The sequence below is a fragment of the Artemia franciscana genome, chromosome 20 (genome assembly GCF_032884065.1).
Source record: "Artemia franciscana chromosome 20, ASM3288406v1, whole genome shotgun sequence".
Lineage (NCBI taxonomy): Eukaryota > Metazoa > Arthropoda > Branchiopoda > Anostraca > Artemiidae > Artemia > Artemia franciscana.
In genome coordinates this window covers 21,057,058-21,071,817 of record NC_088882.1, presented here as the reverse complement: position 1 = coordinate 21,071,817, position 14,760 = coordinate 21,057,058, and the positions used below count along the sequence as shown (strand labels likewise).

Here is a 14,760-nt window from a genome sequence, read left to right as displayed (position 1 = left end):
AGGGTCGCTAGAAAAACACAGCTGAGATTCAGATAGATAAATATATTTTTAAGGAATTTCCGTTTGGGCCTATAGTAACAGATGCATTCATCTATGGGTTGTTTGTTAACAGACTGGTTGTTGACTGTTTTGAAGAATATTGAAAAAAACATGAGCTAAGAGCTCATATGGCACTTGTGACGAGGCGAGAAGAGCTAAGAGCCAAGAGATCATATGGTATGAGCTCTAACAAAATTCTATGAATCGATAGATTGATTTAAAAAGGAAAATAAGAGGCTTAATGCCGGTCAAGATTTAAAATAAGAGCTCTGAGTCACAAAGTCCTTCTAAATATCAAGATTCATTAAGATCCGATCATCCACTCGTAAGTTATAAATCCCTAATTTTTTCTAGTTTTTCCTCTCCCTTTTGCCCCCCCCCCCCAGATGGTCGAATCTGGGAAAACGACTTTATCAAGTCAAATTGTGCAGCTCCCTGACACGCCTACCAATTTTCATCGCCCTAGCACGTCCAGAAGTACCCAACTCGCCAAATCACTGAACCCCTCCCCCCAATTCCCCCAAAGAGAGCGAATCCAGTACGATTTTGTCAATCACGTATCAAGGACATTTGTTTATTGTATCCACCAAGCTTCATCCCGATTTTTCCACTCCAAGTGTCTTTCCAAGATTTCCCCCTCCAACTCCCCCCAATGTCAAAAGATCTGGTCGGGATTTGAAATAAGAGCTCTGAGACATGAATTCCTTCTAAAAATCAAATTTCATTACGATTCGATCGTCTATTCGTAAGATAAAAATACCCCAATTTTCATGTTTTCCAAGAATTCCGGTTTCCCCCTCCAACTCCCCCGAATGTCACAGGATCTGGTCAGAATTTGAAATTACAACTTTAAAACACAAGATCCTTCTAAATATATAATTTCATTAAGATCTGGTCACCCTTTCGTAAGTTACAAATACCTCAATTTTCAAAGTTACCCCCCCCCCCAATTCCACCAAAGAGAGCAGATCCGGTCCAGTTATGTCAGTCACGTATCTTAGACAGGTTTCTATTCTTCCCATCCAGTTTCATCCTGATCTCACCGCTTTAAGTATTTTCTAAGATTTCCGGTCCCCCCAACTGCCCCCCCCCCCAGTTACGCTTGATCCGGTTGAGATTTATAATAAGATATCTGAGTTACGAGGTCCTTCTAAATATGAAGTTTCATGAAGATCCGATCACTCCTTCGTAAGTTAAAAATACGTCATTTTTTCTTATTTTTCAGAATTACCCCCCCCCCCCCAATTGAGCGGATCCGTTCCAATTATGTAAATCACGTATGTAAGACTTCTGCTCTTATTTTTCCAACCAAGTTTCATCCCCATCCCTCCAATCTAAGCGTTTTCCATCATTTTAGGTTTCCCCACCCCAAACTTCCCCCAATGTCACCAGATCCGGTCAGGATTTAAAATAAGAGCTTTGAGAAACGATATCCTTCTAAATATCAAATTTCTTGGAGATCCAATCACCCGTTCGTAAGTTAAAAATACCTCATTTTTTCTAATTTTTCAGAATTAACCCCCCTCCCCCCCCCCAACTACCCCAAAGAGAGCGGATCCGTTCTGGTTATGTCAATCATGTATCTAGGACTCGTGTTTTTTTTCCACCAAGTTTCACCCCGATCCCTCCACTCTAAGTGTTTTCCAAGTTTTAGGTTTCCCCCTCCCAACTCCCCCCCCCAATGTCACCAGATCCGGTCGGGTTTAAAATAAGAGCTCTGAGCCACGATATCCTTCTAAATATCAAATTTCATTGAGATCCGATCACCCGTTCGTAAGTTAAAAATACCTCATTTTTTAATTTTTCAGAAATACCCCCCCCAACTAACCCAAAGAGAGCGGATCCGTTCCGTTTATGTAAATCATCTATCTAGGACTTGTGTTTATTTTTCCCACCATGTTTCATCCTGATCCCTCCACTCTGAGTGTTTTTCAAGTTTTAGGTTTCCCCCTCCCAACTCCCCGCCCCCGTCACCAGATCCGGTCGAAATTTAAAATAGGAGCTCTAAGACACGATATCCTTCTAAACATCAAATTTCATTGAGATCCTATCACCCGTTCGTAAGTTGAAAATACCTCATTTTTTCTAATTTTTAAGAATTACCCCCCCCCAACTACCCCAAAGAGAGCGGATCAGTTCCGATTATGTCAATCATGTATCTGGGACTTGCGCTTATTTTTCCCATTATGTTTCATTCCGATCCCTCCACTCTAAGTGTTTTCCAAGATTTTAGGTTTCCCCCCCTCCAACTCCCCCCAATGTCATCAGATCCGGTCGGAATTTAAAATAAGAGCTCTGAGACACAATATCATTCCAAACATCAAATTTCATTAAGATCCAATCACCGGCTCATAAGTTAAAAATACTTCATTTTTTCTATTTTTTCCGAATTAACCGGCCCCCCACTCACCCCCCCCCCCCAAATGGTCAAATCGGGAAAACGACTATTTCTAATTTAATCTGGTCCGGTTTCTGATACACTTGCCAAATTTCATCGTCCTAGCTTACCTGGAAGTGCCTAAAGTACCAAACCGGGACTTTAGGTCCCCCCCCCCTCCAACTCCCCCCAATGTCATCAGATCCGGTCGGGATTTTAAATAAGAGCTCTGAGACACAATATCATTCCAAACATCAAATTTCATTAAGATCCAATCACCCGCTCATAAGTTAAAAATACTTCATTTTTTCTATTTTTTTGCGAATTAACCGGCCCCCCACTCCCCCCAGATGGTCAAATCGGGAAAACGACTATTTATAATTTAATCTGGTCCAGTCCCTGATACGCTTGCCAAATTTCATCGTCCTAGCTTACCTGGAAGTGCCTAAAGTAGCAAAACCGGGACCGACAGACCGACAGACAGACAGACCGACAGAATTGGCGATTGCTATATGTCACTTGGTTAATACCAAGTGCCATAAAAAAAGGTACAATTGACTGTAGGCGACGAAATAAGGAGATAAGAAACTATCGGCTTCTGAAGAGTCGCTAGAAGAACACTCTGCTGATGTTCAGATAGATGAACATATTTTAAGGAATTTCCGTTTGGGTCTATAGTAACAGATGTTAGTGACTGCAAGTGACGAAATAAGGAGATAAGAAACTATCAACTTCTGAAGAATCGCTAGAAGAATACTCTGCTGATGTTCAGATAGATGAACATATTTTAAGGAATTTCCGTTTGGGCCTATAGTAACAGATGTTAGTGACTGCAAGTGACGAAATAAGGAGATAAGAAACTATCAACTTCTGAAGAATCGCTAGGGGGGCTTGGGGGGCGCGAAGCGCCACCCCAACAGCTAGTATATATATATAAATAAGTTGTCTGTCTGTATGTCTGTCTGTCAGGTGACGTCATGAAGTTGTCGTCATTTTTGCTATGACGGTGACGTCATTAAAGATATTTAAGACATGCGTTCACGGAAAAATGTTTAATTGCAAAATGACTGAAGTACCTACAATGGCAACAGCCGAGGAAGCTGCTCAAAGAGTCTATGCCAAAAAACTTGCTGCAAATCTTTACATGTTTTGATTCAAACCAGATGCAAAATCCATACCTCTCTACTTGAAAGTTAGAATTATGAGAGATGGGGGCTGTAGAAGGGTAACTGGCCCACTTTGGCCCTCCAACATTTGGATTGAAAATCCGTGCTTGAAATCTGTTGATGTTCAGATAGATGAACATATTTTAAGGAATTTCCGTTTGGGTCTATAGTAACAGATGTTAGTGACTGCAAGTGACGAAAGAAGGAGATTTCAGATAGATGAACATATTTTTAACAAATTTCCGTTTGAGTCTATAGTAACAGATGTATATTCATCTGTGAAATACGTAGTCAAAATCACATCTTAGTCTCTTAGATTAAGCTAATGAGTCTCTTAGAGTTATCAAAGAGACTGATTAGACAGTTTTCTTTAGTTTTGAGAACTTGTATTTCACAAAGAGCTCCATTCCCCTCAGTTTCATCTGTGAATATTCAACGGAACAGTCTTCTTTTCTTCCAAAAATTTGAAAAATGTTGGGTCATCTATTATAAAGAAGAGAAAAACCTATTTTGTATACGTGTTCGAATACAAGAGAAGGGGGAGGGTTCCTGACTTCTTGAAATTTCAGGCTTTTTCGATTTTCCGGAAAAATTTCTTTTTACAAATTTCCCTTATTCTTAAACAATTTTCGGAGTTGCCCCCTCTTCCATCCAAAAAGAAAATATCCCATGGTATCTGTTCTTACTATGGCTAAAAATAGTTTTTTTTCGAAATTACAAGCAAATAAGTGAAAATTTAAATCTTAAAGAGGGGAAGATGGGACAATTCGAGAAGGTAGAAAAAAGCGACAAATACAAAAAAAATATAGGTGAAATAAAAAAAAAACTATCAGAATCATGTACTGCAAGATCCCAAATCGTTTGCTTATAATATACACACTTAAAATTTTTCAGAGAAGAAAACTATATCTGTATCCTACCAAAATAATTTTCTATTAAAGAAATACCAAGCATTGCAGGTATTTCGAGGTGGTCACTACCATTGGGTGCTCATAGTATTTTTGCTAATTCATACTCGCGTACAATTATCAAACTATCGGCAATGGTTTTTCCGTTTACCTGAGCTTCTACAGTTTCCAACTCCTTCATCCTTTCCGGCTCTAATAAATGGTTTTTGTTCTTCTTCTTTGATGAACTAGCGGAGGATAATGAGTTCTGAAAAAGAATTAGTAAAAATTCTTCACCAGTCACTTAAAAAATAGATTGCATTAATTATAAGAAAAAAGTTTGTTCGGCTCTAGTAGTTTATTATTTCCATAACAGCCCTGCTAAGGCATCAGAGGTGAGAACCACTTTCTTTGACAATACCCACTAAATAAGAATTTGTAGCTTATCTGTAAAATTAATCTTTCAGAGCACGTGAACATGCCATTCTTTTACAAAATCTCCGAAAAGGTGAAGAAATACGACTAATGACTAATGATTAATAACTAATGACAGTGAATGTTTTGCAGGTACAAACATTTTTATGGGCAGTCTTTAGTTAGCTTTGCCAAAATCAATAATAGATGATAAATAAATAATACATTGAAGGCATGAGACTCTTTACTACAGATAACACTAGTGCGTCGCTAGTGATTCCCCTTTCAAATAACTGTGCAGCTAATTGGGATGTCAACTGGGGAAATTTTGGCATGTTGTGAAGAAGGATTTTGATCCAATTGAAGGCTTTTACAAGTCTGGTAGGCGATGTTATTGGCTCCATTGCAGAAGTCACAAGACCATATAGACTTGGACGCTACAAAATATTTGGAAGACGTCTTATGCTTGGTTCGTAGCATCTATAACCATGACCACAGTTGTGAAATTTAAAACTTTTTCTCATTTTTTCCTATTGAAACGACCGTCAGAGTTCTTGACGATAAATCGAAAATCACAGTAAATCACATACACATTATCAGTATTAATAATCTTGGGAAAAAAAATCGAAGAGAAGAGCATAGATCTTGTGACTTCGGACAAGTTACAAGATCTGCATCAACTAGTCTGCAATTACATCTGCCTGTAATGCAGAGTTTTACCATGAATATACGTAGGTGAAACCATGCATTGTGCTTGATAGTGGTGGAAGAAACTTGATAGGGGTTCTGGCATGAATCATCCGCATTTTCTTCTGCACTGATTTTCAATGGAACTATTAAATCTTGTTGCAAATTAGATATAGCGCTTTGCGCTGTAGAATCTAAAGAAACCACAACGCATTACACGTAGGTGCATTTTCTTCAACCAACTCCCAGGAATTGTTGCTTAGAATGTATGTTCATTTATAGTATGACCTCAGTCAATTTCAAGACTTTCTGCTTTACTGTTGCTCCCTCTCGGGTATTTACCAGCGTTGCTAACGCGGTATAACCGCACCATTTTTGGTTCAATTTAGAGGTCCTGGTCAAGCGGTACATTTGAATTTTTTTGGTATCTTCTGGTGGTGCAATTTTAGTCGTAAAATTAGTAAGTTTACTTCAGAGCGTTGGCAACGCAGGTATTTACTAAAATGTTCAAGAGAAACATTAATTGTACAGCCTAAGAACACCGCATGTCCAAGCCTTTATTGTTTGATTCATAATCAGAGCCTGCTCAACTTTACTTTTATTTTCAAAAGGAAAAGCAAATTGACGGATTGGTGTGAATCTTAAGTTTGGTAAGGCTTACTAAAAATAGGTTAAATGAGATTCATTAAAACTTCAAAATTTCAAAGCAACATCAGTTACGCTGTCAGTGCAACAGTATGGCAGCCATCCTTTATCTGCATGACAAATGTAATATTAGGCCTGTGGATATTCCATGCCTCATATCCATATGGATTGAACAGCTTATAAACTGAACTTAAAATTCATAAAATTAGAATATTCATATCAAAAAATTGTAGGCTCAATAATTCTTTTAATGGCGGGTTGGATTTGAGATTTTTGTTATTAATCACCTTCTGGCGTTTGATTTTCCGTGGTATCTTGTGTACTGCCGTAGCTTGTATAATTTCATTACTTCGGCATGCAGACTGTTTCTTTTTATAGACTTTTTTTCTTATCTCTCTGTTTCTCTCTACCTGATTTATAAACAGATTTGGATGAAATGCTGGGCAAACTGACCGAAGTTCAGAAAATTAACTTTTGAGATATACCGTAGAGTCTTGGGGTAAAATAATATCCTCTAAGTTGGATATTTTTATTCATAGTTTTGCAATGCAAATAAGAAATGGTACAACCGTTCTATCTCTTTACTGAGAAGCAGGATTCGCCATCATCAACAACGATTATGTGTGGCTAGTTTTGGGAAATATTTTGTTTACCCTGTAATATGCCAAGGAGCCTAAAGATACAATAGTGATGGGTTCTACATGTGGAATAATTGAAAAGTGAACTCGTCAAAGGATGACATTTTGACAACCTTTCGCTAAGAATTATAAACAATAACCGAAGCGAAAATCCTATCATTGTTGCACTGAGAGAAAAACCACATATCTTTGGCGAGGCCGTATCCAGGACTTTTGTCCGAGGGGGTTATCATTTTTTGATATCAAAGGTGTCATTTTTACGTCTCGAAACTCAGCGACAAACTTGGAAAAATTAAAAAAAAAAACATAATCTCTCTGTTTCTTTCAAAACTGAACCAAAAGTTGAACATTTTTTCAACTCGGGAAAGGATAAAACGGACCCTATACTAGGTAGTTGGGTCTCCAGAGTCCCTTGTTCATGTGGAAAATTTTACATTGGCAGGACCCATCAACAACTAGGGGAACGATTGCATGAACACAAAATTTCAATATACAAGTCCCTGAGATTGGAAAATAAAACTGACAATTTGGATTCAGCTCTGGCCTAGCATATATACGAAAATCCTGACCATGTAGTTCTTTTTGAAGAGGCAACTTTAATATCTACCGTAAATGGCCTACTGCAATCTTTTAAAGAGGCAATTGAGTTAAAAAAACAAGAACATATAAATAGAAATTTGGCTATAAATAGGGACACGGGAGATATTTCCTTAAGCCCAATTTATAACAGTTTAATATTAAAAGACTTTATGAATATTTTCGCCCAGTCTAATTTAAGATAACCTGTCCGCATATCTAATGAAAACCGAAATTGAAGACAGGCAAAATCTGTTGCAAGGTAAAGGATACTTATTCAATCAAATTGGTAACTTCTCTTTCATTGATTTCAAGTTGTTTTTTATTGTTTGAATCAGTGTCTTTTTTCCTCTCGTACAGTTCACTTAAGAAGGTTAGATTTTGTTGTTTTTACTTCTTTGTTTCTTTTTTTTCTTTTTCCTCTTTCTTATTTTTTTAACACTGAGGACGACTTGGCGGAGGTCATTGTCGAAATATTTGCTTGTTTTTCATATTTCGCTACAGGCCGATAAAATCCTCGTTTTTCACCTATTTGATTTTTCTCTTTTAATTTATTATTTCCTATCTTTGTTTTCATACGTCTTGGGGAATCCGTAGCTGCTACTCTATGTAGTATATGTATTCATGAATACAGGAGTGAGATAATTTGGGGGGTTTGGACCCTACTAATAATTTGACAAAAAATTAGTATTTGTTTCCCTTTGGTAAATACTTGATGTAACTATACTATTTCTATAAGATAAGGCATTGCTCTAGCAGACTGTATATTTAATCATATACAAACTGGATAAACAGAAATGACAACCTTAAACATTTCGAATGACGAAACAGGGTTGAGATTTATAAGCTAATTGAAAAAGAAAGCTCGGAATTTGTGTCTTATAGCCACCACACTCAAGATCTTCCTGCGAGTGTAACCGATTTTTCCGACCATGGGTGAAATTTATTCCGTTTGCGATCTGTGTTGATAGGAAATAATGTCTGACCATGGATCTTAGAAAGACAATGCGGGATTTGCCAAGGACTAAAGAAGAGACGGTTAGACTTTTCCAAGATAAGGGGTTGTTACAAGCAGGTTTCACACAATTGACTGTGAAACACAAAAAGAATTTTATCGACCCAGTAACCGGGGCATCTACCCAAAAGGTAGAGAGAAGTTGGGGTTCAGCAAAGTGGAGAAATAAATGGCACCAAGGTACATCCCGCCATCATTTAAAATCATACCTAGCAGAGCACATGTGGCGGGCGGCAGTAAAAGCAGAAGGCAGAGCTCATTTCAACGCGATTCTTAGTGCCATTTCTGCGTTCTGGGCGCATATTTCTAAGTTGTTGTTTTCATAACTTTGTTGATAAAGTATTATAGTTTCGTCATACTTCGTTTTATTTCATTAGCATTAACCTAACTTACTTCTCGACAGAGCTTGAGTGTGGTGGCTATAAGCGCAAGCACCGAAAGGTCTTTGTACTCCAACATCTTTTTTGAAACAACATTCAACATAAAGGGGCACACCATTTAAAGGGGCACTCAAGTTTCGTCCCCTTAACAATTTTCAGACCACTTAGCAAAAAAGGAAGAACCTTGGAAATCGTAACGTTTGATTTTCTCAAGTTTAGTCCCACCCCTTAGGAAAATTTTGACTCTTTGTCTCTCCCAAAAGAAAAATACAGACATCACCTCTACAAAGGAAGGTGCAAAATGAGATTTACGATAAAATAAGTTGGTGTCTGAGGTCAACCTGAAGCATAATGCCACCCATGGCGAAAGTAGAAACTATTCATAGCTCCTTGTAAACTACAATTAAATAGCAATGAATACCCATAACAACTCAGTGTAATATTTAGCAGCATCTCAAGAAAATAGGCTAATTTTCAACAGCAAAGCCTAAAGCATAGCTTGAAACAAAAAGGATGTCACTAACTTAAATTGATATGATTATACTTTATTAACAGAACATGACATTTTCTGACAAATGTTATAGCTTTACAATAGGCTCTATAAAAACAAACATTTATTGAAAAAATTTTTCTACCAGGATCTTTCTCCACTCTTTCTAGATGAAGACAATTATCGTTTTTAATCTGAACACTCTTAGTTTAGGTGAGGGTTTACATGGGGGAGGGCATTTAAAAGGTTCCAAGATAAATTGGTTCATGATCCTCTCCTACAAATTCCCTTTTCTACCCTTAATTTAAGAATCAAGTTTGAAACGTAAGCTTGAACGTTAAAAATGGATGTATCCTCCCTTGTTCCCGTTTGACGGCCTTGTCTGCGGAGAATAAAAATTCCAAAATTTCGATAAAATTCAAATTTTTCGCTTTGGACTTATTAGGTTTTACTACATAGTAAAAGAGATATTTTTTTAAATGCTAGTTCCAAAAATGTACATTTTACACAGCCGAAGGCCTAATTTAGGTTGGATAGGACTTGGAGCTTTGTCCCTTAGACATGAGCCCTCGCTCAACTCAGTTTAAGATCGCACCTTCGGCTTTCACAGATGGACCTTCCTTCAGTCGGGAGACGTTGTTCCCAAATAAGACATTGTATGCTGTTTTTTCGGCTTTTGTCGAGATTTTACGCATTTTCAGGGGAGTTTTCTTCTTAGCTATTTTTCGACTTCAGCATCTAATTTACTTTAGTGATATTATCACTGATAAAGTGATTTTATAGAACTTAATGGAATATTTTTATCATGTTTGTAATGTCTTTATTTTAACTGTCTGAGCAAGAAAGGGTTTGAGAAGAGGGCAAGTTGCCCTCCTATTTGCTTTTGTCATTAAGAAAAGCATTAGGGCTTAGATTTTCCAATCAGAAACAGTAATCTCTCTTTATTAAGTGATTTTCATAGAAAGGCAGTGTGGTCTTCGAAGTTGTCTACGTCAACGCCACTGCGTCAAATCTGACTCAGAAATATTTTCTTCGTTTCACCTATTTTCATAAGAACGTTTACACTCTTCAGACATATAAGCAGGGACTAGTTTTTAACTTTTGTCTTCTTTTTTTTAGGGGGAGAGATAAACTTATAAAATACATAAAAACAGGCAAATCATAGGCATTGCAATAGTTATGCCAAAGTAATGAGCGAAGGAGACTCTGTGGATCAGCATTGATGGGGTTCCAGTTTTAAACCAACATATAGGGGGAGGGATGTACTCAGAGGCGCCATTTGGGGGTGGGGGGGGCAGGGGTGGTCAGTTCCTGACCTATCATTTCTTGATGGAATCGTTCCTTGTTATCTTCCAATTGCACTACATAGAAGCAATTACGCAAGCGACGAAATCGCTGTCTCAGCAACTCCATGCCGTCACCGTCGACTTGGTTATTTCTCGATCGCGCACCCTGATTCAGGCCATAAGAATCAAACTCACCGACCTGCGTTATGATGCTTCATTTGTATCGCTTTTCAAGAAGGCTAAAGAGTTTGCAACAGAACTCGAAATTGAAGCACCTGCTGTGAATGGACCCGCGACAAGACCCTCCTCTGTTGGTCAGAAAGGACGACCTTGAAGAATTCAAAAGATCACCAAGCATCGCAAACAATTTGTGACAACTTTGACGCTGGGAAAGAATTTCATCGAATCTGGAAATTGGACTACTACTTTGGCGGATGAAATGAAGCAAGAATACTTCAAAACTTTTGACCGTCTACTAGCCGAATTTGACAGAAGGTTCACAGATAACTTGCCAGTGCTGAGTACGCTCGAAGCCTTGGATCCAAGCTCAACTAAGTTTATGGACACAGAGCTGCTCAAGCTTTTCTGTTCTCTTTACGGCGAGCTGGATATCGACAGCATTCTCCTCGAATCTCAAGCTGGTATTGCCAAGCGTTTCTTGCTCAATTAGGAGAAAAGGCCAAAAAACTTCCTAGACATTGTCGACCATCTTCAGGCATTACCAGTGGCTTACTCAGAAGTAATTAAAGTACTTCGTATTGCTGCCACACTACCCGAGACAACAGCGAGCAATGAGCGTTTGTTTTCTAGCCTAGAAATAGTGAAAAACTACCTGCGGTCTACAACAGGAGATGATCGTCTCAGTCACCTCCTTTTGATATTTGCAGAGAAGGATTTAGTAAAAAATTTGGACTACAACCAGCTTGTTGACGATTTTGCAAAGATGAATGTTTTCTTTTCTTGTTATGTTTTTCCTTTTTGTAAATATATTTGGTCTGGGAGATTTCTGCTGAAGGGACACTGAGATTTTGGTTACAACCCTCAGCATAACAATGAAGGTTACTTTCACCGACGTATTGTTTACTTAAATAAGAAAGTTTCTCGCTGAGGAATGCCAGCCTGTAGTCTGGTTGAATTTTCTTCTTTCAGTTTAATCACTTAACCTCGTTGATTGTATTCTTCGTTGCTATAGTTAATCTTAGAGGTCAGTATGGCTGAGTTCCACATTCGGTTACAGTACATTTCCAAGCAACACACGGGTACTGAAAATGCGTTTTTACTTAGAATATTCGATCAATGTGCTGCCAAAACCCGGATTTTTTTTACGCGACACAAAGTGAATCGGGGGGGGGGGCACATGGAGTTCATGCCGACATCAAGATTTGGCCCAAATGGCGCTTCTGGATGTACTATTGGAAACTGCTAGCCCCTCAAGACGTAATTACGCGCACCCGTGTCCTACGCAATACTACAGTAAACCTGTAATGATATAGTACACCTGTGTGTTACGTATTCCACGACACATATATCCCACTATTCTGACAACACACATATCTCACCATTCCACGACAGACATATCCCACCATTCACGACACACTTATCCCATCATTCCACGACACGCATATCCCACCATTCGTATAAGCAATATCTTAGTACATTATTAGTACATCATAAGGGAATGATCAACTAACCCAAAAGCAATACTTGCATACTGCTACTTTACTACTGTAACAACTGCTGCCCCCTAATACTCCTACTACTACAACTACTACTATTATTGCGACTACATCTACTACTAATTAGGATAAGTGTATTAAGGTGAAAATTTCGGGGAATATTGAGGGGAAAGATGAACTAAGCTAAAATACACTATATTCATGCAGATCCTCAACAGGCTTGTCAGCAATATCTTAAGAACGGTTAGAGTTCTAAGTTGAAATTGACAGGACATACTGTAGGGGATGTTGAACTTTGTTGAACTAACCAAAAGCCAATATTTGTATACTACTGCTGCTACTACTTCCACAAGCTACTATTACTTGTACTACTACTACTGCTATTGCCACCACTAGTTCTGCTACCACTATTACTATACTACGACTAATACTGCTACTGAGGCTAGAGGTGTTAAGCTGGAATTTTCAGAGAATGTTTACAGGGTGTTGAACAAAAATCAAAACACATTATGTGATGCAGGTTGTCAAATTAGCGTATCAGCAATATCTTCGGAACGGCTGAGAGTATTACACTGGAGCTGAACTGACCAAAAGGCACTATATAGGTGCTGCCACTATTGCTTTACGCTTGGAAAATTATTTGACTTCATTTTTAATCATATTTGGTTTAGCTTATTTCTTTACTTTTCTTTGAAAAATTTCTTTTGTGGGAAAGGTTTTGTTTTTAATTAATGAAATGAAACCCACAAGAAATTATTGGAAAAATCTTCCTCTATAAACAAGAAATTCCATCTTTTTATTTGATTATAAAAAGAGACTAACTTGATTAATTTTGTAGTCAAGAATCCTTTCTAAATTTTCAGATTCGACAATTCTCCTTTTCTGTCAAAATTGAAGTTTACAAAAGTAAGAAAGTACAAACAGGAATTCAAATTTATGCAAACTTTATCTTCAGGTTCAAAAGCAGAATTCCCCCACTAATCGTATCTTATTATCGTTGCGCACCTGGAATGTTGAAATCCCTTTAATCATGCAACAGTAATGTTGGAACTCATAACCAGGGTTAGACATCTGGTATATTAAAAGCATATAGGAACAATACCGAGGTCGTTAAGCCATTTTTCGAAAAAAAAAAGAAAGCTGCATTTAAAGTTATAAATGGGTTTTGATGGCTCAGAGCAAATATTAAAGTTAACCAATACAACACTGATATTAGCTTTCAATTCTTCTCAAACAATTTTTTTTCTCTTTTTTTAATTGCGACTATGTTTTAATTACGATTACAAATTTCGAATATTCTCCACATAGGAAGTTAGTAAAATATAAATTAACAAAAATCTTGCAAAGTGAGTAGATTTTTGGAACTGAAAAAGTATGTTAAGAAAACTAGGTCACTTAGACTAAGTGAAGAGGCAATGTTGGGTAGCGAGTGGTCTTTTGGTATTAATTATACTAGATGGCTGTTTAAATGCTTGCCCGATGAATCATTGATAAGTGCTCTTTCCAAAGAGATTTCCGTCTAACGCTTGCGGTGAGTACATTAAGCAAAATTTTGCAGTCACGAGGCACATTCTGTCTCCTGTAGCTTTCTTCATTCCTTGCAAAGGAATTAATTTGCTTTGTTTTCCAGATTCCATGGAAAATTTTTATGTGACAAGAACGTATAGTGGTATCTATTGTTTTGAGTGTAGATCGGTTGGTGAGTGTTGAAATGGTTATTGGTGTTTCTTGTTGCAGAGCAGCCTGCTTGGGAGGAGGAGCCACACCCATCAAATATAATCTTTCATGGGGTCCAACAATATTTACATTTATTTTCTAAGGAGATGACTGAGAATAAAAGAAGATAATTTTTAACTAAAGCACACAAACGAGAAAGTCTTTTCCCGAAGGGCCCCTAGATACGAGCCCATTATGCCTTTTTTGGAAAATGAAAATAAGGCATCTATGCTTCTAAATAAAAAAAAAAAACAGGTAAAGTCGGTCAAATAATTTAAGAAAAAACCTCAATTGAGTCAAATTCACCAACCACCTTAAAAATGCAATCAGTATGGTCTTTATAGTTAAAATTCAGTTAAAAAAAATTATAAACAAAAAAGGTTTCTCAAAGAAAAGTAAACATACATATTAAAACCTAAACTAACAGAAATAAATTCAAATAATAATTCATACTTATAGCAAACAGAAACTCAAAGTAATGATTACATCAAACATAAATATAGTAGATATTGCTGTTGACGAATATATGAATCTTAAAAGAAGAGATATCCAAATGCATGACCAAGTCAAGCTAGAAATGAAGAGAAATTACTACAAAAGAAATAGTAGGGCTACTGCCGCCCTGAACTCTCTAAATTCTACAGAGAGATTTGGGTTTTACTGAAGACAAAATGTAATTTGAACAGCGTGATTTTGTTACCAAAACATTAACAAACAAAAATAAGAAAACTCTTGTAATAGTCAAAATTACTGGAAAGAATGAATGAA

General features: G+C 37.4%; 1 protein-coding gene across 5 annotated transcripts in view; it reads right to left on the bottom strand.

Moving 5' to 3' along the window:
- Positions 1-14,760, bottom strand: part of LOC136039882 (uncharacterized) — a 98,068-nt gene that overhangs the window by 38,478 nt on the left and 44,830 nt on the right. For all 5 annotated transcript variants that reach the window (XM_065723845.1, XM_065723843.1, XM_065723842.1 and 2 more), the window contains exon 3: positions 4,642-4,737. In XM_065723845.1, the coding sequence (XP_065579917.1) occupies positions 4,642-4,737 (96 nt within the window). The remainder of the gene's footprint in view (positions 1-4,641; positions 4,738-14,760) is intronic.